Genomic DNA, 24,438 nt, shown 5'->3' on the forward strand with positions numbered 1-24,438 from the left:
TTTTAAAGGAAAGGTGTATTCCAGCAACAAATTTAAATTTTACACATCTGATTTAATTACAAAACATTTCACAAGCTTTACGTTGACCAACAAAGTTATCCATAGCAGTAATGACAGCATAAGAGAACACATATCAAAATAATTTACATTCATAAAATTTACATTAAACTTCATGTTGTATCGTGAAAGGCCATTTTTGTTTAACTACCATACCAGAAAACCAGATTATTAGAATTAATAATAAAATGATATGATCAATACTCTTTAACGCCTATATTAAGCATAACACAAATTTAAAGCTATTCAGAAAATTGTAACTCTAAAAATTTAAATTTTGTTACTTGACCTTTGCTACAAAAAAATTATCACAGCTGCAGTTTATTAAAGCTCGAGTCAAAATTTAAATGTTCCCACAAAAAGAACTAGCACAGTACAAGGAGGTTCACAAGAGCTTATTTCTTTAAATTTAAGTTTTCCAAAAATACTTCCTCTTGCACATGTTGGGGTTGATAAATTTACAATTTATCGCCTTCACGTATATCTGCAAAAGCTGCATGATGTCACTCACTGATGGTTGGATAGGGTGACTTTCCCACTAGATTCAAATCCTTACGATGCTGGCAAATATGCCATTTACAAAGTCAACACTTACTTGTTTGTAGAAGCTCGAAGACTTTGATATAGATAAACCATATTATGGTCGTTGAAAGTAACGAAAAAATGTGTACCCGTATGTATTCGTTACTATAACAATTAGTACTCGTTACTTTCGTATCGTTACTCGTTACTTCTGATACCGCATAACATGGCACATGCTATGTTATGTAACAGCAACGAATCGAGTCGTATTTCGTACGCGTACAGTATGACGTCGCGTAAATAAATGAAATAAATATTTGATAATTAACAGCTTTTGTTAACCAAGAAACAATTAAATCTCATTAGAGCGGCTTTATTATAATATATCTTTTAAGAACATAAAACGTGAAAATACCCGATAATAAAAAAACAAAAACATACATATTTATAATTTGTAAAAAATACTTTCTTACGTTGTTTCTGTTCGAATCTAAAACTTTGTCTACACACACAATACCTTTAATAAACAGTAAAAAAACTTGGACGACGAATTTCCAAATTATACTTTTATTAATAAACAAACATCGTTCTTTGTAACGAATAAGCGCGTGCATGCGTAAAACATACGAAAGATGCGAGTAACGAAATGCATTCGTGTGGAACGTTTCGTTACTCGTTACTAGATGCCGCACCCGTTACTCAGTAACGAATACGTACGGTTTGCTACAGCTCTAAACCATATCTGACACAAGCTTTCATTCTTGACACATTTGGCAAAACACAGGCATGCCCACTCTAGTATACTTGTTGTGTAGCAAACAAAACTGCCTGGGCCACACAAAGCGTACACACACACAGATTGTACTCGTAGACTTGATGCACCACACTCGATAAATCATGATACGTAATCTCAAGCGTAACATTGACAAAAGTAAAATGCCAAAACTTTTGCATCGTGGACCGCAGTTCACGGTCAACTCTCCTCTTGCCCAGCTGTCTTTCTGACGTCACAGCATTTCCCCTCTCCCCACCTCCTGCAGGTTTAACATATTTTAGCAACACCTTTTAGCTTTTACCAAGCTTTTGGTCAGTTCTGTTTTGATTACACTTAACATACAGCCATATAAACTTCAGAAAAAAATAATCCCTACTTAAAACTTAAAATATGTATATATATATATAAAAAATTAAGAAATTAAAATTTTAAAAAGTTAAACTAAAAATAGGTGTTGCCAACCTTAACCAGCTGATATTTTCTAAATTGGTTTACGTGAACAAATGCAATAAATAAATACAAAAATATTTTCCACAACACAGCATGCTACAGTGCTTGTATTTTCATCAAAATGCAGCTGTGACTGGTCAGGTGGCTTTCATTGATGGAGGCATACATAGTGTGATTATTTAGATAAAATGCCATAAAGATGTTCTGTGGTCTTTAAGCTACAATGTCTAAAAATGTGTGATATGTTCACCTAACTGAAAAGAAAAGAAAAAAAGATGAGAAACTGACATTTTTTTCATGTAAACAGTAACTCAATATTGTACATTAAAAATTCACCACCACCAATACAGGACAAAAAAAAATGTGACGTACATTTTGGCATGGTGTGCAGAGCATAAATCCACTCTACATCCACTTTAGTATCTAGAGATGGACAAGTCTGCCATTTTTGGATGGAGTCGAGTTGAGCAGAGTTGAGTATATATATACACCTTAGAGTCATGTCTTTTTAATTTTCTAGTTGAGTATAGCTCGAGTAGTTGCAAGTTTTTTTTTGGGTATAGAATATTAAAATGGAATATGCCCTATTATAACTAAGGATCAAAATACATAAGACACAACACATTTCGAAACTTACTAGTGTAGAGAATATTTCAGTAAATGTTTAAGGAAGTTGATCTTTGGTGCTAATTTAAGTGGGATAAATGAACAAAATTTATTTTATTGGTAATTTCCCCCCCCCCCCCCCACCTTGTTAGGGAACAAATAAAATATTTTGGTAATTATGCAAAAGAGTGGCTTCTGGGAAATAAATGAAATGATAATTTCAGTTAAAGGTAGGTTAAGTTAGGTCAGCCACATTAATTATGTATATTAGTCTATTACATATTATTTACTTAATATACGTTACTAATACGGTATGGCTGACCTAGCTTAATATACCTTAAACTTAAGTTTTTATTCATCTTACTTCACAGAATTTTTTATGTTTTCACTATTTAAATAATATAATATAGTAGAACCTCGTTAACCCAGATCATCTGGGGATGGTTAATGAGGAGAAAACTATAAAAAAAAGAACTTGTATGTACTTACCAAAAATATTTTTAACAGAGTTTAAAAATTCTTATTATTATTGGTACACACTATAAGTATAATCAATAGTAAAAAATATGGCAGTGAGCTTCTGCTGCCTTAGTTTAGTGTATCGCTTGCAAGCAGCATGATCTCGCATCTGCTTTAGCGTTAGGAGCTTGTTGTGGCGTTTCGGCTTGACTCTTGGAATAAACCGTCAATTCACCAGTTTGCTGCACAGCAACTGCAGGTGGAATGAGCGCAAAGAACTCATCCACTGGCAAGTGAATTTGAGTAATGCACCTACTGAGCATAGCAATTTATCACCTGTAAAACATGTCTTCATTCACTAACAACTTAATTTTTTTTCCAAAACTGGTTCGGGTTATCCGGACATCCAAGTGAGCAAGGTACTACTGTTTAAAATTTATAACTTCATTCAATTTATGTTTTGAAATAATGAACCTAAATTATAGAATTACAAAAAAAAAAGTGTAAACACAGCCAGCAGCAAGGTTAACTCCAGTATTATATATTTTTTTTAATTTTCTTAAGCTATTTTATGGTTAACAATGATTTCTCCAACTTCAAAAAATCTTTCAAACCTAACACTGTGTATTAAAAAAAATGGCATTAACTAGGTGCAAATTGCATAATAGCCTCTATATAAAAATAAAAAAAGCAATACAAAATAAAACATTTAGACTTAGCTACAGTAGAATCCCGCTGATGCGACCCCTCACGGTTTCTGGAAAAACGGATTTATAAACGGAATGATCGCAATAGAGAATTCGGGGTGTCACCGCATCGTCAGATACATACACGTGAATGCCGCTCGGGCAGTATCTAGCCAAGCTCGGCGCGTCCACTATCGCACAAAAAGCCGTCTCAGCTGTCATGTTATCTTACCCGCCCGCACGAAAAGCCGCTGTGGTAGCTTCTGCGAGAGCATAAGAAACTCGTCCGGCCAGGCTGGCGGAGCGGCGGCTTGATGTCATACGTGACGTGATGCTTACCTCTCCATCCCCTGCTAATTCTTCAAGGTTAATCCCTCCCAGAACCACAAACCATCTGTCCTTTGCCGTTAATAAATACTTTATAAAGTTATTATGATACAATTTGTTTATTAGTCACACAGCAGTTTGTGCTGAAAAATCACTAACACCTCGAATTTTATTGAATAGAAAAATTTAGCAGGGCCGTAAATATATTAATTTACTACATAGTTACTTTTCCATCTGCATTCCGTGTTTTTTTCTTTTTTTTTACGCTGTGAAGGGACGAAGAAAAAATTATTGCTTGCGCTGTCAAAATAAACATCTCTGACGGCATGGGCGGGAGCGCATCCTGTCGGTCTGTCGCTGTGATTATCTACTCCAAAAACATGTCACAGCATTTCAGGATAGCATTGTTCTTACATCTTTTGTTTATAGCAGAATGTTTTCTACCTGATCCACACAAGTTCCTTCGTCACGTTTTGAACAAAAATAACCACCAGCCGGCTAGCATAGCCAAACTCGCGTGACGTGAATTCACTTAGCGTGAGTATTTATCGGAACCCATTGATTGGGGGAATGCGAGTCCGAGGTGTATAGCATAATTCCACGCAATTTTTTTTTTTATCTGCGCATGTGTGAAATCAGCCATGTTATAGAAAAATAGCCGAGAACCAAACACCTGGCGACATCGTTAACACAGTGAATACAGCTTTGTGTGGCCAGTTACACCTGAGATGCAGCTGGCAAGATCACACTAACCAGTCGCAAGACAAAGGCACGGGATCTGGACGGCAATAGATGCGTGCGTAGATGCTATCAGGTGATGCGCGCAGTTTACCGGTATTGGCTAGCGTGGACAGTCTAGAGGGGTGGTATCTATTTTTAGCTGTCTTTTGTATGCCTGACTGCTTACAGTACAGCGCTCGCCAAGATAAACGTGAACACATAACGCCCAACAAAGTGTAACAGACTTGTTTTTCAGCCGATTTTACTCAAATTTTCGACTTTCTCTGCTCAAATTTTTCACTGTTTCTCAAAAAACGGTCGTATAAACGGAATGGACGCATCAGAGGGGGGTCGCATCGGCGGGATTCTACTGTACTTCACACACATCTGTGTGGCGTAAATAGCATTAGACGTAGATGGTAGCAGTAGCTTACTGCTACACTACCCAAGTCAGACCATGCTAAAAATAATGAAAAAAAAAAGGGGGGGGGGGGGGGGGGGGAATTGAAAATATATATCCATATTTCCAGAGACAGTAAGTCAGTAAGACACATGCACACGCACCATTCAGAGGGCGAGGCGGTGCTCGGAGGCGCTGAGCAGAGAGTCGGCAAGTCTGGCCCGGCGGGTGAGCAGCTGGCAGTCTGCCTCGGGCAGACCGGCGGTGTTCTTCAGCACCAGGTGGTGCACGAACAGGCGCAGGCTCTCGCAGAAGACGCGCAGCTTGGCGGACTGCGACACGCGCAGGAACACCTGCAGGCTGGCGTCCTCGCCGGGGGCCAGCAGCACGCCCAGGAGCGTCTGCCGCAGCAACCGCACCGTGGCCTTGTCCACGTTGGTGAACTCCACCACCTGCCGTGCCACACACCACCTCCATGAGCACTCCCTGCCGTGCCACACACCACCTCCATGAGCACTCCCTGCCGTGCCACACGCCACCTCCATGAGCATTCCCTGCCGTGCCACACGCCACCTCCATGAGCACTCCCTGCCGTGCCACACGCCACCTCCATGAGCACTCCCTGCCGTGCCACACGCCACCTCCATGAGCACTCCCTGCCGTGCCACACACCACCTCCATGAGCACTCCCTGCCGTGCCACACGCCACCTCCATGAGCACTCCCTGCCCTGCCACACGCCACCTCCATGAGCACTCCCTGCCGTGCCACACGCCACCTCCATGAGCACTCCCTGCCGTGCCACACGCCACCTCCATGAGCACTCCCTGCCGTGCCACACGCCACCTCCATGAGCACTCCCTGCCCTGCCACACGCCACCTCCATGAGCACTCCCTGCCGTGCCACACGCCACCTCCATGAGCACTCCCTGCCGTGCCACACACCACCTCCATGAGCACTCCCTGCCGTGCCACACGCCACCTCCATGAGCACTCCCTGCCCTGCCACACGCCACCTCCATGAGCACTCCCTGCCGTGCCACACGCCACCTCCATGAGCACTCCCTGCCGTGCCACACGCCACCTCCATGAGCACTCCCTGCCGTGCCACACACCAACACATCACTATAATTAACACTTGTTTGAATTATCTTCGAGATCAATTAATCACTGCCTATTGTAACCGTTACGAAATCTGCAGTCGCACACTCTGGAGTCTGTGTAGAAACACCTGATATAAACAGCGTAAAAATTATCTTACAAACACACTTTTCATCCTTTGTCACGTCGATAAAAAGGATTGATCTTTCAAAAAAAATAAATCAAAGCAAAAAAATCGTGTGGTGTGATCACTCAAGTAACAAGTTCCATCCTCCCCCACAGAGTCGGGGGGTAATCTAATGGACTTACACGTCCAGCCATGGGCGAAAGGCGAGGCAACAGTTGCATGTGCGGCATGTAGCCAAATGCAGAACTACGTGTCCCAGTGACTGTTGTGTCAGCCAGGAAGCAGACGTGTAAGTTGGAAAGTTTTCCCCTTCTTCCATCACCAACAAAGTTTTAAGTAATTTAAGATACATAATGGAATAATTTACTTTCTGCAGATTTATAGGTACTGCATAAATAATAATTTTAGATTCATGTCAGTTTGTAGAGGGTAACATGGGTCCTACTCAACTCTGAAATGTTAAGTGAGGTGGTAAAGAAAAACAAAATGTATGGTTTATTTGGTTTTGTTTGTATGAAAAAGGTTGATAAAATTTATTTTTAAGGTTTTGTGAAAATACAATCAGAGAATTTTCCAGTTTGCAGGCAATTTTCAGGTGCAGACTGAAAACTCATCTTATTTGATTATAAAATATTGCCTTATCATCAAGGTTAAGAATTTAAATATATCTCAGATTATTTGAAACACAATTTTGGTGTCGGTATTTAAAAGATCTATTTTTTTTAAAGATAATGTTAGCTCCCATCTGTTAGCAACACAAAAAACACTGTTAAGTCACCGACCTTGAGGACAGAAATAGGAAGACCCTTCTCCAGCAACAGGTGAGTGAGAAGCTTTGCCAGGTTCGTGGTCTGTTGCTGGTTGAAGGTCTGTAGCTCCTTGAACTTGTCCCACAGGGAAAACTGCAACGTCATCTGCAAAGCAACAAAGCCTCAAACATTACAGAGCATCATCTGATCAGCATTCTTAACACAGACAATCCTCCATTTGAGGGACAGCTAATGAACAAACTTCAAATAATAAAAAATTGAACTGCCATCCATAATATTAAAATGATGCCTAAATAAAAAAAAAAGAAGTGAAATACGTACCTGATATTTCCTGTCAAAGTCACAGAACTTCTGTGCAAGGAAACCATAGTAAGGGTTGAAATTCTTTTCTTGCAGACAGCAGTGTAGTAGCACGTACACTATCTCCCTCTCCTGCTGGTTCTTCAAGCCAAGTCGTAGCAGCTTCTCAAACGCATCCAGATAATCCTGAATGAACCCACCAACATGATTAATTAAAAATAATCAACCCCCTGTTAAGAGTTGCTCGCAGTTTGCCATGCAACACTGCAATACATCTGTGTGATACAATGCATAAGAAAGCTGTTAAATTCTAGAGGTCTAACCACCTCAGAGCCACGTGCTAAAAAATGTATTCAACAGGAAAAAGTTATATCTACTGTACCAATTTAATATTGACATGGTAGGGGGTTTCCTAATTAGGGCGAAGGTGTTCATTACATTTAAGATGTGTACAACCACGTGGATGGGCATGTGGACCCGGTGGAGACTAACAGTGTTGTGATGTCGCCCGTGTGGGGTAAGACTCATTCCCCTAGTTTGACCACACACAAGGGTCTGGCCTGCTGTCAGTGTCCGGGAGGCTGTCGTTAATTACCTGGTAACCATACAAGGATTCTCAAGGCGTTTCTTATGCCTAAATCTCCTAGAATCTCACCACGTGGCTAACAAAACGGACATGTGGTTCTGTAAACGTATTTGACACAGTGGCCGTACACGATTAAAAAGAATTAATACACAGCTCCGCAGCACGCGGTATAGACATTACAGGCGTCCAGGCCACATCATGTGACCGGTCCTCCCTTTATTTCTGCAGAACAGGCACGCGACACATCTGCGCACTTTGGTGATCGGAAGCTGATTGGACGGGGTGATAGTGACTGCTAACCGGGTGCAGCGCCATTACACTTATTTAAATACTAACATTATTACTAATTAAACAAACACAAACACAGCTAAAGCCATATAAAAAATGACCTTGGACTGCTAAATTAAACATAATTGAATACTTAAGTTTTTTTTTAAAAATAATACTATAACATATTAAAACATAATGTCACTGTATAAGAGTTAAAATTTATGTCATGTATTAAAATAAGCAATAAACTTAAACATAAAAGCCTCAATAATACATTTAAAAAGAATACATTGCTAATGATCATGCTGAGCAGATGAAACATTCAAACATGAAGGAGTTGGAGGGGCACATTGGGCTCACAGTAGGGAAAAAGCCTCTGGCCGATGTGTGTGTATTTATTTATAAAATTTAAAAAAAAATTATATTACAAAACTATGGATCTTAATTTTTTATTTAAACATTATAAAGACTGCTTCAAGATCTTAAACTATGAAAAATGTTCAAGTAATCCTCAAATTTGCCAAAAATAACCCCAAGAAGTTATTTATCAAGATAGTTTGCCTTAGCAAGAACAGAAAACAAAATGTGAAAGACTGCTTAAAAATATAAATACATGTATATTATTAGGATCACTAAAAAATGTTCAAAGTGCATGATCCCACATGCGACACACCTCGGCGGTCATGAGGATGCAGAATACGTTGCGGCGGACGTCTGTGTTCATGCGCTGCTTCCTGGCCAGCTCCAGCAGCTGGTGGCTGTACTGCGTGGGGGCGGCGAGGGCTGCCGGGGGCGGCGCCCCAGGGGCCCCCCCTCCCTGCCCCTCGCCCGGCAGGACCCCCGTCCAGGCCGAGCCCACAACCCACCACCTGCCTCGCTCCTCCGCTGCAACGACCAACACCCTCCAGCTCTTACAGCGACCATTACAACCAGACAACGTTCCACGTCTTCGTTTTTTATCAATATCATTCAATTACAGGGTTGGAAAAAAAATCAGGCTTTTTTTTAAAAAAAAAACCAAACAGCTTTTTTTAAAATCCAATTTTTTTTATTATATTAGTTATTTTGGTTCTCACCATGCTCAAATGAAAGCGACATCATCTTGCTTTCTGCCACTCACGTCAAACCAGAAAAGTTAAGAACTGAAATCCTGTAAATCTGCACATCTGACTGGGACTCAACCCACAGAAAAGGTACCTATTTCCCCACTGGAGGAGAATTCTCCATAGAATTGGTGTTTCTCACACAATGGGGATTTAGAGTAGTCGGAGTTTTCCCATAGAATAGGAATTAACTACAAATTGAATATTTTTTTAAGTTTAGAGAAGTATTTGGTTGGGTATAAGTTACAACTTATTTAGATAATTTAAATGAAAAGATCTTGTTTAAACCATTGTGGTTTAAATCAGCCCACCTTGTTTATTTATGAAGATGATGCAATATTCAACTTAAAAGATGCTAAAATGTTATTTGAACTATTTTTATCCAGCAGAAAAGTGACATTTTCATAGTTGATGAAGCCAACTTTTACTTGGAAGAAAAAAAATATATTGGCAAAAAAGACTTTTTCAAGTAAATATCAGAAAATGAAATGTAAACTGAGGTAGTAGAGGTTCCTTATCAATTGGAGATACATAAACAGAACATTTTTAGAATAGATTTTCTTAATATGTATTTTGGTACAAACTACATACTGAAATAATAACATTCATTAAATTTTAGATATTGACAAATAAAATGTTAAAAAATTTCAGTTAAATTTTTATTTATTTCTGATTTTTGTTGTGAATAGGCTGACATTTTAGTGTTAAATAGTGTAATACAGTAAAACCTTTTTGTTGCAACCCCATTTATTGCGACCACCTCTCTATTACAACCCAATTTCGAGGAACCGTGAAAAAATTGCCGAAAATCTGAAGAAAATCGGACAGAAAATAAGTTTCTTGTGGTGAGTAGCGTGTTAATGCGTTTCTCTTGCCGAGTGCTTCCTGTCGACCGCTGTCAGCGCTTAACAACCCCCATTCCACGTCCCTTTGCCGGCAGGGTGCAGATAAAGGTTTTTTGGCAACGTGTTTACGTTTTGCGAGTGTCTAGTGTGGTACGCAGTTAAGGCAAAGCTACCTGCTGGATTTCTCTTGATTTTGATTACTATCGGTTGACAATACACAGAGACCGACTGGATGCACGCCCGCCTCGACTTGTTTTAACTGCCGCAGCGATGTTTATTTTGACAGCTCAAGCAATTATCTTTTCCCGTGGGTTGATAGAAAAAGATCGCTTCACCCAGCATAAAAAAAAAGGCTACGCCACTTATTCCCCGCGTAGGAAACACACTGGCTGCCGTCTGTCTACCCCGCATTAATCTTTCTTCTAACATCCACGTCTCGCCTCTTGCGCGAGCAATAACTAGGGCCATGATTATATGGTGAATCGCGAAATCGCTAAATTTTCCGCGAATTTATATGGAAAATGTGAAAAAAGCGATTTTTAAGAAAAACCGCTAAATAACACCGGAATTACACAATACAAGTCTCTTACAGACTCCAGTCGGATATCTAGTGTAGTTTGGAAATCGCGTAGGTTTTTCGTGGCTGTGCGCGGCACACGACTGCAGTTGCCATGCGTCACGCGCCGAGAATGTTGTCCGGCAGGAAGGGCGAGTATAGTTCATTTGCGGCAAAAATGAATACTTTTACGGCCCTGCTAAATTTTTCCATTAAAGAAATTTTGAAGTTTCAGTGATTTTCCAGCATAAATAATGTCGTGTAACTAAAAAAACAAATTGTATCAAAACAATTAACGGTAAATGGCTGTCGCGGGGACCCTTAAAATTTTTTCATTTTACCAGAAATGGACTATACAAACCTTGCTTTCGTTTTTTTTTTTCCCCCTAACCTAAGTTAAAACTAAGTGTGTAAGGGAGGGGTCTAGGTAGGGAAGACTCCAAGTGCGTGTCAGGGCAAGCCCTATACGCTCTAAACATGCGGGTTTTTAACCATGCAGAAAAGGTCACGTGCATCATGTGCTAGGAGGGGATTGGCCAGCCATGGCAGACGTTTTCGCCATGACTAACTCCCCTCACTCTTAATTCTAGACTAAAACTAGATAAGTTGGGCCCAGGTAAAACCTGCATAGACACAGGGAAAACCCTGGGCACATACATGCGGGATGCAAGGTCATGCATTATTACAAGCAGGTGGATTACAGGAATAGAAGGATGGTCCTGGAAGAAGAGTGGGGCGTGGTAGAAGTTCTACTATGCAAGGGGTGGGACACTTGGACTTTTAGTCCGCATTGGTTTGGTCAGGTCTGGTCTTTTTGGGGGCGGCTTATGCCGTTTCCCGTCGTGCTGCCAGTTAGCTCTCATTGTGGCTGTGTAATATGATCGTGTAAGTGGGGCGGTCGCGAACTGTGGCGTCGGACTAGACTCCAGAGTGGTGACATAGCTTCAGGTCGACCTGTTGCCAGTAAAAGGCTGTCGGTCAGTTAGAGAAATTGCCACACCTTGCTTTCGTTGCACGCAGTTTGGGGAAGGGGAGGAAGGATGTTGACAGTTTCACATGCCAAAGGACGATGAGGGAGGAGGGGGAGAGAGACACGATGGTTTGTATGCCTGGGAGGGATGAACCTTGAAGTCTGGACAAGGGAAGGAGAGGTAAGCCGTATGACGTCATGCATCCGCCGCCTGTGCTGCCGCCAGCCTGTCTAGATGATATTCCCGCGCTCCCACTTACGTTGAACAAGTTACTGCTGCCGTATTTTTAAAGGAAATGTCCCATAATTTTTTTTTGTTATTCTTACATGAACATTATTGGAAGTATTAAAGCCAACACAAAAATACGCTGTGTGTTAAAATTAACAGATTTTAATGATCTTTCATTTTTTTCTTTTCTGATTTTCACATTTTGGTCATGTCCAATTTTTTGACGGTTCCCGAGAATGTATTCGTAAAATCACTGCTTCGTTAAATCCGGGGTTCGTGACATCGGGGTTCTAGTGTATTTAACTACGGCAAGCAGAAAATGAACATGTAAACTAACCAGTAAAAATAAACTGTCTATTGACATATTTTCTTTAGAGGTGGCCTGTAGGGCGACGGACTTGTCATGAAGGTTGAAGTGGGTTTAAAGCAAAGCCGTCTAGCATTGTGAGTGACAGCAACCTGCCATTGTACGGCTGGTTTCTTAGCGAGTAGCGGTTTTGGAGGGGGGGTTTGAAATGAACTGAAAATTTCGGAAAACATCTATTACGACCCCCCCTCTATTTCGACCCTATTCCTGGGGGGAACCGTGAGGGGTCGTTTCAGAGAGGTTTGACTGTATCTTGCATTTGTGTTATATTATGTATTAAGCAAATTTTAATGTAAATTCAATGTCATCGCAATACACCTTAAATCCTGTCCTTGAATATAATACAGTATGTATGATTTCGATAATGATGAATGATAATGGATGAAAGCTAATAGGAACAAGATTATATAGTGAATTGTGACACTACCGTAATCGCCCCAAAATGCACATCAATTCACCATATATGTACCTTTGAAATACAAGTTAAATCCTGAAATCATGTACCAAACTATCAATTTATAATCAAAAAGCAAAAACTTAATATTTTAAAATACAAAAAAAATTTAAACATCAGTAAATGTACTTAGGTATTTTAGCATGAAGTGTGCATAAATAAATGCTTGTGAACTTTGGCTTAATCATGGTACTTAAAAATTACACAATTGTAAAAATGCAGTTAAATACTTTACCTTTTAGGAGATCTTCCAGCGATATCTTCAATTCTGTTACATAATTTCCCTTTCGAAGAAAACTTTTCAATAATTTCTTCAGATGTTCGCTATGACTTGTGTCATAATTTGGAATTTTCGACATGTTGTTGTTTTTGATGGCAAGTAGAACATCCAGCATGAAATTCACTCGAGAACTGAAATAATATTACAAAAAAAAAGTATGAAAATGGAAACATGGTTAAAATATAAACATTATTTAAAAATTCACTTAATTTTTACTATTTGATCATAACTAAAGGGTCCCATACGCACTTAGTCTATCTGTCAGTTTTCCATGTATGACATCATACCTGAACAATTAACTGAAGTGACTGTGCAGATCTGTTCGGCGAAACCTCCAGAAATTTTGCCCGAGCTCTGTCGGTTCCCTTCGGCCGCTGATAAAAGGGAGAGCCTCCCTTCATTTACAGAAATTTACAGATCCCTTCCCGAGCTGTGGGATTTGGAAAAAGTTCAAAAAGGCTACCTATTACTATATACTTGTGGAAAAGGTAAAATTAATCGAAATACCATGATAATCATAATCTCATTGTTTTGGAGAATGGACACAACTGATGGAAAAAACTGGAGCTGGAGAAAAAAACCGAGCGTAGCTACAAACGCTCAGATAAGGAAATAGGGCCTTCACATTGACAAGAAAGAAAAAAGTTTAGCATTTTTTTTTCAGAAACTCCAAATAAAGTTGACTGTACTGTTTTAAGGATGTTCCAGACCAGGGTGGTGCGGTGATGCGAGAGAGAACGTTACCCGTCGGCGTGGGATCCGGCCGCGGCCTTGCGCTGGACCCGCAGTATGAAGTCCTTGAGGGCGGAGGGGTCGTCCTTGCGGAGGGTGAAGCCCACGCTCCTAAGCACCACGAGGATCAGCTCCGTCTCCTTCTCCCCGAACCTCTCCACCAGCCGCTCCAGGATGTCGAACACCAAGGTGCAGTGGAACACCTGGCACCATTGCGTGTGGTCTGCATTACACACTAACTTAGCTCTACAGCCAACAAATTAATTTCTATCATTTCCACTCCCTTTCGCAAAAAAAAAAAAAAATAATAATAATTTCAACATTGTGCACAGTGTTATACTTGGTGTTTTCTCACAATGAGTCTTCCAGGAATTCAGTTAGCAGAATGCACATATTTCCACAATTGAGTAACCAAAAAAACACACTTCATAAAACTATATATACCCCAGAAGAAACACTTGATATAACATAACTCCAATGTAATATTTTTAGGCCGTGCAAAGCTTCGACTGCGCGAATCAATCGAAACTCTTTTTTAATATTTGATATGACTTCGCCGGGAAATTTGCTATATTCATTCCATTCGGTTGCGATGCAAAGCTTCGCATCTCGTGTGCAGCTTTTCGCATTTGTTGCAAAGCTTTAAAACATTGGAGGCTTAAGATTCACTAACGAAAACATTTAAGTTTTCTTTTTTGTGATTTCTGTTTGCTTTTATGAATGATCAATATTAATAAAATGTATGTTTTCTTTTTATAATTTTTATCATACGGTTGATCACTTTATCAATTCAAACATTACGAACGTAATTTTTTTTTTTACTTCAATCCTGTATTTTATAAAATAAGTGTAATATAGCATCTCCAAGAACAATATTCACAATTGTATTCGACCTAACGAATTTTTTTAAACATTTGATTTGATATTCACTTCGCATTAAAAAACTAGTATTCGTAGGGGCCTAAATATTTTACAGACTTTTATTTGATTCAGTTTAAAATAATTTGTCAATCTTCAAGTTTAGACTGCAGATAAATTTTTCAGTACAGAACAAATGTAAGCCAGAACAATGTAAGCCACTGCATTTAATAGGCAGAAATATTAGCTGTTGCTTTAAAAAGTGGTACCTACCCTGAAATTGTAGAGATGACACAGTGTGAGCACAACATTGTCCAGTTCTTTCTTCTCGACTTCTTGGCACTGACTGTTCAGCAACTCAAACTTCTTGATTAGAACTTGCATGAAATGTGCACCTGGAAAAGAATGATGTAACAGTACAGTTAAAATGAGCACTATCAATGTTTCGCCAGGCACAGGCACAAATCTGTAGGATTCCCAGGGAAGGCTTGTAGGATAACATTTCTCACATCTGTTTCACAGCAACAATTTTGCAAGCACAAGCCAGCCCCCTCAGAGATGTGTTTTTGTGATTCCAGCCCCCCACCCCCCTCAACCCTCCACGAATCTACACACATGTGCCGAGATTTTGGTGCCCATTCAGAGAGCATCTAATGTCGCTGTGAAGAAGCAGAATTAGCATTGTGTGAATATGAAAGTAGTAATACGTTTGTACTATTTTAAAACTACAAACTGACACTTTAACAAACTAAATAGTTTGTGCTATAGTTAGTTTCAAGGTTAGTAAAACAGCAATGCAGACACCTGAACTGCTGTGACAAGTAACGTCCAGACTCAAATCTACAAATAATTTAAACATTTAAAGAGATGGAGAATGCCTAACAAAGATGACTAATGATCTATACACTGTTCAACTGTTCATTACATTTTTTAGCTTAGGGTGGGTTGAAAGAGACCTTCCAAAAATTTGTAGTCAAAAAATTGGAACATTGTTCTGTCTGCTAATAACATAATTTAAAATATAGTACTACATTCATGAGTGCAAATACCTTAATGAATCAATGAATGTTAAATTAACTAATGTAATTTAATGATCATTACATGCCAATGACAGAACATAAAACACAGTGTTATGGGCAAAGCTCAGAAACAGAACAGGAGTAAGCTATATGTTAATTTCCAAGGTATTATTATAAGGTTAAAAAAAATGTGCAAAATCTAATTTAAAAAAATTAATTTCTAACACTGACCTCAATCAGGGGCTACACCCCTCCTATGAGCCAGATGTGTCCTACCATCATTATCTCTTTGTTTTGCTGTGCCATCATGTCATGTCAGATGCAAAGTTAGCAACAGGCTGATGGCATTTAAAGTTTCCTGACTTCCTGCATCATTAACGTTTATTCCCTGACTTTTGTGACCAGAAGATACACTGCACAAGTATATTTCATTTTGATATGAACGAAAGTACAACTAATTTAATAAGCCTTTAAGATGATGATAACCCTACTGCCTATAACTTGTACCTATGGAGTGAGTCCTTAGCATCAAAAATTCATTACATATATACCAATATACCTAGAGATGCGAGATGGGAAATTTGGAAAATTTCACTTCTATCATGCGTGGATTCCACACACATTCCCCCCCCCCCCCCCCCCCAATCCACAATTATGGACATATATTTACATGATTTAAGATTGATTGATTTAAATTATACAATAGTTTATTTTCTGAAGATTGATAGGTGTTTTTTAAACAATTGTTTTCTACCTACCAGTTGGTAGAGGGTAGCATGGATACCACCCAACTCTCAGATGTCAAGTGAGCCATTACGTGGAGAAGAAAAACCAAATGTACGTTTTATTTGGTTCTGTTTTAATAAAAAAAGTTGATGAAATTTCATGTGGTTCTGGGAAAAAACAGCTCATTGGAAAATTTTCCGGTTTTGCAGAAAATTACCGGAAAATTTTCTCACAAAAATACTTTTCTGTAAAACCAGCATCTCTCTCTCTACACAAGCGCAAGTGCTGCGACAGCAAAAGGGAGAGGAACTAACCCACTTCGGAGCCGACGTTGGCGTGAAGGATGGCCACCAGCATCACTTGCTCCATGACCAGCCTCTCCGGGGCGAGCACGGGCGAGATCAGGGACTCCAGCACCAGCTGCGTCAGTGTCTCGTTCATGTCGTTCCGGCTGTTCGACATGTAGAGTTCGTCCAGCTGCGACGGGCAGAAGGACGATTATCATTACTACGCAGTAACTTCCATCACTTAACACTTTATCGTAACTTCGTAACGGACCAACTAATCCTTTAACAAGCAGGAACGTGAATTAAATGGTAATTTTTATGCAGTGTAACCATTACGAGGGACCACAGAAGAGTGCGAGTAAAATGTAGGGAGGTATTAAAATAAGTTCTACCATGTTCAAGACAGTGCCAGTCCAACTGATGGCATGTACCAACTTCTCGCTCAGTGCAGTCTTTGCTAAGAGGCCTACATAAAGTTGCACTTCTGGCATCTTTGGCCTATCATTGGCGAAGAGAGACATTTTATTTTAGCAAATATTTCAACACAAACAAAAAAAAAAGTGATATAGTTTCATTGCATCTAGGGGACCTGTTTGGGTCACAACTATTGAAGCACAAAACTTGATTTATTTGGTGAGAAGACAATGTCTAAATTTATGCAAGTTAATAACATTAACAGCCCACTATAATAAATAAACCTGATGACTTCTATAATTTCTGTACATAACTTTGGAGCAGAGATAAATGGAATGCAATTTTTTTTGCAAGAAATAAATACCGCAAGAATTAATGTGAATTTCTTCTCAAAATAAGGAATTGTTTTCTTTGATTATGTCATACTAAAAATTTTATTGAAAAAACCTTTAGCTACATACAATGAAAGGTCTTTAATCCAGCTCGTTTAGGCCTTGGCCATGCTGGATTAACAAATTTTCTGGATTATTGAACGGAAATATAGTTTAAACGGGAAAGCCAAATAAGAGAGTATGAAACGTGAAACGTAACCCGCTAGAAAGCAGGAAACACTGTACTAAAATGAAAACTGACAATAACGATTAACTCGTAAGACCACTAAAAATGCTGGCAGCATATCAGCAGCTCGAATGATGTTGGATTACAGAACCGTTGAATGCCAGGTTAAATTTCTCATTGGAAAGAGCTTCCACCAGTACCAGCAGACAAGAACGAGTAGATCACCTGCTGGGCTATGCTGTTCATGTTGCTCTCCGCCAAACGGTTGAGGAGGCCTTTCAATTGCTTCCTCAGTCGCAAAAGTTGCTCCCGTTTTTTGGCATCTCCCCCACCTGTCTGCTCTCGAAGGTGCGGCGGGACGTACTTTCCTTGGGCTCCCATCTGGCGCGCACGCACACACACAAAAACAGGACATCTTATTGCTTGTTGATTTACGGAAACAAAATGTAAACATCTTTATTTGTTAGTATAGCTACAGTTTTGAACTCCATGCTACCACCAACCACTTAAACTGAAACAATCACTCACCTGAACAACATTTCCTTTCTTGTCTCTGGTGCGACCGTAAATATCTTCCCACACACCGCCGTCAGACTCGTGCCCCACGCCCTCATCTTCTGTCTCTTCGCCTTCGCCAGACTGCTCGTCTTCAAACCTGACACTCTTCTTCTTCACGCCTGTTGCCTTGCTCGCTGGAGCCTGTGCCAGGTTCCCCTTCCTTTCACTGACTTGAAGTTCCTTTTTCTTTTTCTGCTTCACGTTGATGGTCTCATCGTCGCCACTCTCGCCACAGCTTGCCAACCTTCTCTTCACAGCAGTTCTCTGTTTAGCCACTTCAGAAACACCATTCAACTGTTTACCAGCCTTCCCTTTTTTAACTTTCTCCAGTTTATGCAAAACAGGAACAGAGGTGGTGAAATCATCAACATCCTCATCATCACCACCATCAGAGTCCTGCTGATGATCAAAACTTCCCGGTTTTTCTTTACGTTTTTCTTTCTCCATCTTAACTAGTTTGTCATGACGTTTCTCTTTTTTACTATTCTTCAAAACTGAAGCACCAGAGATCTGACGTTCATCATCATCAGAGAAACTTCCAACACTCTCACCATATGAATCACTGCCTTGTTCTGCATCACTGTCAAAACCATTATCTTCACTATCTGAGTCCCCCCCACTGCCGTCGCTATCCATGGCAGTGTCGCCGACATCATCTGCTTCCAAAAGTGACTCAGATTTTGGCCTTTTGACAACTTTCCCAGTGACAAGAGCCAAGTCCTCTTCAAATTCAGAGTCAGAATTATCAATAAATGTTTTCTCTGCTGAGACTGCATTCTGCCTTCCTTCCTCATCACAAACCTCCAAAAGATCTAAATAGGTTAAGTTAGTAATAAAAACAAGAACACCAAAAAACTTAATAACTTAGTTAAACACAAAATTTACCCACAGTACAAAACTAGATTTTAATTTTCTACAAAATCTACCTCTCGCAGGGATTCTAACACACAGGCTAAAATTTATGAGGGCTGTAAACAGTTTATACTCAAACCAACTTATATCTAGTTTTGTATTCAATAAAAAAATTACTGTGTAGTAATTAGTACTATATGCTAAGAAGTAACCTCTTTTCTCTTCAAACCAAATTTTATTTATATAGTTTGCATGAAAAATTGTCCCCCCCCCCCCCTCATCAAAAACCTTGAACCATTGATCTTTAGTGCTTAATTTCTTTAACTGCACATTCCAACACCCACAAAAATGAAAACATATTTACTCTGATTTACACCTCTTCTTAAGTTTCAGTTGCAACTGAGTTTAGGCTTATTCACCTGATAAAATAACAAGCTAAGACATTGCTGAAAACAGAAGCCAAGTGAATTCAGACAATAGTCTTCGAATGGTTGAGTTCTTAACTGATTTCCCCTTCTCCATTTTCTTACTACCCTTGTAAGCATGAGAAAAAAAAAAAAAAAAAAACTTAATATCCAAGACAGTTTCACACAAAGCTCAAACATACATTTTGACAATACAAATACAACTTCAATTTCAGTAACTCCTAATCCAATTAATGATATATATATATATATATATATATATATATATATATATATATATATATATATATATATATATATATATATATATACACACACACACACACTTACACACACACACACACTTTTAGTCAGGGGCCACACCATAGACCTATATTTCATTTAAATAACCTGCAAATCTATCAAGTCATTTTTAAATCTTTGGATGAGGAGCCAACATACGTCTGAACAGACTAGATACTATGTCAGAATGTAACCAGAGTGTTTAAGAAATATGTAGTATGGTACTTAATTGTAATCAATAAATTATTAATTAAATAAGTGTATCAAATATAAACTACAACTAAAGTAGTTGTCACAGAAACCTTTCAACCTCTAACTGCAAGCTGTTCAAAAGCTGCGAGAATTAATAATTGAACAGTTAGAAAGCATATTCAACACTATGAATAAAGCCACAACTTGATTGGAAAATGCATTTCCTCCTTGGACTTTAAAGAGAAGACAATACGTTGATTTTTTTTTTTCAGAAGCTCTACATATCATATGTATGCCCAGGCAGGCGGGGCGCTTAAAGTAGTCAATGCTGACTCCATCGCGTGAGATGTGGTGGTCACCACAAGCCAAGGAGGAACACACATTTAAACCACAAGTCACTTTATGCCGAAAGGATACAGTCCAAGCCATCGCTGGAGAACGATTTGGGGACGGTCTTCTGCTTGCGCTTGTGCAGGTTCAACTGCTTTGCCAACTTCTTGATCATCTTGTCCTCCTCCTCGTTTGCAGCCTTCAGCTGCTGCACTCTGTTCTTCTGGTACTGCTTCTTCCTCCTGTCTTCCTGCTTCTCCTTCCTCTTCAGAGCCAAGTGCTGCTGTTCTTCCAGGCTTACTCTGTGTTTTGGTTCTGGCGTTCCGACACTCTGCGATGCAGTTCTCTGCTTGACCTTCAAGGAGCTCACATTGTGTGTTTCTCTGTCTTTATTAGTTGCAGCAACAGGAATTTTGCCTGCAACAAATAACTTTTTTTATAGCATAATCTAAAAAAAAATTATTAAAAATGCATTTATTGAAAGCATAAAAATGCTGTAAACTGGACTGATCAGTGGCCCACTATCAACCGTCCAGCACAAATATTATTTTTAACTGTTTTGTCCCCAGCACATCTGAAACAGAGAGTAAGGAATCTTCCCGGTAAATATTTACTTGGGCGGTATTTCCGAAAAAAAAATGTTAAAAAACCGAAAATACCTTTATTTTATGCTCTTCAACTTCCTCTTTTCATTAAAAGTGGCGGAGGTAAGAAATTCCAAATACTTTAGGAGATATCGAATTTTTAAATTTCATCATATGTAGTTGAGCGGTATTTGCGAAAATAAATGTTAAAAATCCGAAAATACCTTTATCATATGCTCTTCAACTTCCTCTTTTCATTAAAAGCGGCGGAGATAAGAAATTCCAAATACTTTAGGAGATATCGAATTTTTTTAATTTTGCAATACAAGACCTGTGGAACCATTCGAGCGGCGCCATTTTTGTTATTTTGCCGTGTGTTCGTGAATACGTGAATCGTGAATGCGTAATTAATAAAATGGTTGATTAGGTCAGGTCAGTTACATTATTAATACTTTCAAACTAAGCCGACATTAAAAATTATTTTGTGAATTAATTTTAATGGCTGTTTAGTTTTAAAATATTTATAATGTAACTGACCTGACCAAACAAACCCGGACAGAGGGTGAACACTAAACTAAAATGGTCGATTAGGTCAGGTCAGTTACATTATAAATACTTTCAAACTAAGGTGATATTAAAAATAATGTGAATTAATTTTAATTATTCTTTAGTTTTAAATTATTTATAATGTAACTGACCTTACATAACAAACCCGTAACAAAGGATGTACAGTAACAACTCACGTAAATTTTTTTGTTACTTATTACTGGCGCAACAATATCAAAATAACAAATAAAGACTTTAAAATTAGAAACGTTAAAAACTCACCTAAGTTGGAGGCGGTAATTAAACACTGTTTTAAACAATAATTGAACTAAATAATCACGTATTAGTTCATTTGAATTCTGGCCTATCACGAACAATCACGTGACATCATTATCCAATAAAAAAAATAGATACTCATACGTAAACAAGAAATAATGGTGCACGCACGCCACAGGAATGTGCTGGTTTTGTGCTGAAATTTAAAAATTCGATATCTCCTAAAGTATTTGGAATTTCTAATCTCCGCCGATTTTAATGAAAAGAGGAAGTTGAAGAGCATAAAATAAAGGTATTTTCGGATTTTTTACATTTTTTTTCGGAAATACCGCCCAAGTAAATATTTACCATCGTCCCAACACTGGTCTGGAGTGAATATGCAAAACCCCGGGAAAACCAAAACCAGAGTGGCCACAACCAGGATTCAAACTGGGTTCTCCGAAATGCGAGGCCAATGTCTTACCTCTGGGCTCCTTATTCTGTTAGTCCAATGTTACACCATTGCGCTTTCGCATTTCTTGCATAGTTTTTAAACCTAGCCTAGCCTAATTTTATGTTTCCTGAATTATGTTATGAATTATGAAGACAGCTTCAGACAGTTCCCGCAAGTAAATCTTTCTGGTGTAAATTTCAGGGCCTTAAAAATATACATAAGTAATAAGAGACTATGAATATATCAAATCTTAAGTTACTTTTTAAATAACATTACCTAAATGTGCTTTCTTCTTTTGAAAAAAAGCGTGCTTTTTAGCTTTTTTTTCCTTTCTACTCTGTTTTCTAAGTTCCTTCCTTGTCTTAACTGCATTGTTTTCTTTTTTTCCACTTGAATTCTTTGACTTAACTTTGCGTTTAAATTTCATAATACATTAATATTCACACTCGATGTTTTCTAACCTTAAATTAACAACCAAGAACCAACCACGTGCTTTTATTTTCAACTTGGCCTTCTGTCGAAATAAAAAAAAAAAACATAAATAAAAAAAACTTAATAGCCCTACCAAATGGCATTTTGAATAAAATATAATCTTATATCAATGTTATTACGTAAAAAACCTAATACCATTTGGATTCAACCATTCGAATGGTAAAATAAATGTATTTTAATTTCATTATATGATTATGCAACTCAAAAACCTCACATCATTTTCATTTGAGTAAGAAGATAAAATAGAACACAAAGTAAATTTTAATAGTATTCCAAGACATTTTAGGAATTTATGGAATAAGCAATACTACTGTAACCTAACTCGCAGACTGCATTCCAGAACGTTTCCGAATCCAATTCCTATTATGTAATGAAAGAGTAACAGTGTTTAATAACTGTGCGCTGAACGAGGCTAGAAACTTATTTCAATGCATTCAAGCGGACGGTTGGCAACATGATAAATATTTTAAGTCAAAACTGACACTTCTCTGCATTTGAAATTGTTTTGCTCCGATGCTTTCGCTTTTCTTCTTACTTTTCTCGAAAGCTACCTATTTTCGCTCAGGCATTTTGTGATTTATGGCTCCATAAAAAAGTTAGTAACTTTATAGTTACCGGTATCAAATCAAGTAGCAAATTGGTCTATTATTTTCGGATTTACAGCTCTAACTGACTCAACCCGATACTCTTCAATAAATACTCATAACATCATCACTGTAAATGTTAACCAGGTGAATCATACATAACAACCATGAGCAAAGTCTGCTCTACTGAGATATATTTACTCTAACAATGTAGCTTTCGTAATTTACGAATTTTAAATGGTGTTAAATCTTCAACCGAAGTGACATAAAACCCAAGATTAATGACATTCATAATCCTGTCAAGAATGCATGTTAAAAGGAAAATAAAAATTAAATGCGATGGTGCTGGGCCTGTTAGGCCCAGTGATTGCTAGGCTTACTAGGCCTGCGGTGGCCTCGCTTCCCGGTACTGAAACCACCCCTGCGTGGTGCGCGTCGACAGTGATTTCGGTCATGAAAACTTGTAAATAACCCTCAATATCACAAGAATATTTTTAAAAAAAAGTGTCCCAATCACTCAAAATATTTTTACATAAGAATGGACATATGTGGCAAAACCAACTCTATGAAGATAGGCACAAATACATTACATGTCGCCAGAACATTAATGTGTCTGAACAGTTTTATTTTTTGTGACGAGCCGAGGACAGTCTGTCCCAGTGTTAACCCACTCAGTATCATTGGCATACCATGTGTCCGACGTACGAAGCGATCATACATCAATGCGAGGAAAGAAACCAGCAGTCGGGAAATGCCAAGTAGGTTGAGTGATACAGCTGGCCACTGTCGTCCGACTTCCTGCCCAACTACATGCCATCCGACGTCACCCCATACCGATTCTTCGGCAAGCGACTCTGCCCACCAGATGTCGTCACCGACTCCGGCCGCACCTACAGAGTATATTGCCATGACACCTCACCCACCATGGGCCAGTTTGGCTGGCCTGTACCATACTATGTCACCCTGTACTGGATCGTCGGCGAGCGGCACAATTGACCAGTGGTTGAACCTGAAACTCTGGGTGGTGGCAGTGTGTCACGAAAAGCTATGGTTTGAGGACTGGTCATGTCTACAGAAGTGTCCATTTTTATTTGGGGGGGGGGGGCGATGGACCTTAAGGGTATCTCTTCTGGACACCACGAACCTTCCTGCCTATCGGAAATGTGATGTCACGCCCTGAGACGAGTTTCACTTTACCTGTTCTCTATTGCACAAAAACCTCAAAATAATGCTAATTGGTACTCTGACAGACCATCTGTGTCACCAGCAACACCAAGTATCAGATAGTATGACTTCAGCGTGTAGTGCATTTTATCAACAGTTAAGTTTTA

At 39.0% G+C, this 24,438-nt stretch overlaps 1 protein-coding gene across 3 annotated transcripts; it reads right to left on the reverse strand.

Moving 5' to 3' along the window:
- Positions 1-22,550, reverse strand: LOC134543073 (nucleolar MIF4G domain-containing protein 1). 3 transcript variants are annotated; one of them, XM_063387830.1, is made up of 13 exons: positions 22,308-22,532; positions 20,280-20,609; positions 18,082-18,923; positions 17,779-17,934; positions 16,609-16,771; positions 14,823-14,944; positions 13,704-13,894; positions 12,915-13,090; positions 8,829-9,040; positions 7,321-7,485; positions 7,012-7,143; positions 5,167-5,454; positions 1-1,613 (listed from the first exon to the last, which is right to left on the reverse strand). In XM_063387830.1, exons 1-12 carry the CDS (start codon positions 22,456-22,458, stop codon positions 5,170-5,172), a joined length of 2,925 nt encoding a protein of 974 aa, XP_063243900.1. In that variant the 5' UTR covers positions 22,459-22,532; the 3' UTR covers positions 1-1,613; positions 5,167-5,169. The 3 variants fall into 3 exon arrangements, with proteins under 3 accessions (XP_063243900.1, XP_063243902.1, XP_063243901.1); XM_063387832.1 differs by having other exon boundaries at positions 1-2,058; XM_063387831.1 differs by having other exon boundaries at positions 1-5,454; positions 22,308-22,550.
- Positions 22,551-24,438: the final 1,888 nt, after the last annotated feature.

The sequence above is a fragment of the Bacillus rossius genome (assembly GCF_032445375.1).
Source record: "Bacillus rossius redtenbacheri isolate Brsri chromosome 9 unlocalized genomic scaffold, Brsri_v3 Brsri_v3_scf9_2, whole genome shotgun sequence".
Classification (NCBI taxonomy): Eukaryota; Metazoa; Arthropoda; class Insecta; order Phasmatodea; family Bacillidae; genus Bacillus; species Bacillus rossius.

What these genes read in the sequence shown, in the direction of transcription:
- LOC134543073 (XM_063387831.1), bottom strand. Translation starts at nt 22,458, where the DNA reads ATGAAATTTAAACGCAAAGTTAAGTCAAAGAATTCAAGTGGAAAAAAA. An exon ending in GCTGGAAGATCTCCTAAAAG is followed by an intron (nt 9,041 to 12,914) that starts GTAAAGTATTTA and finishes TGGTCGTTGCAG; the next exon opens with CGGAGGAGCGAGGCAGGTGG. An exon ending in TTCCTATTTCTGTCCTCAAG is followed by an intron (nt 5,455 to 7,011) that starts GTCGGTGACTTA and finishes GTGGCACGGCAG; the next exon opens with GTGGTGGAGTTCACCAACGT.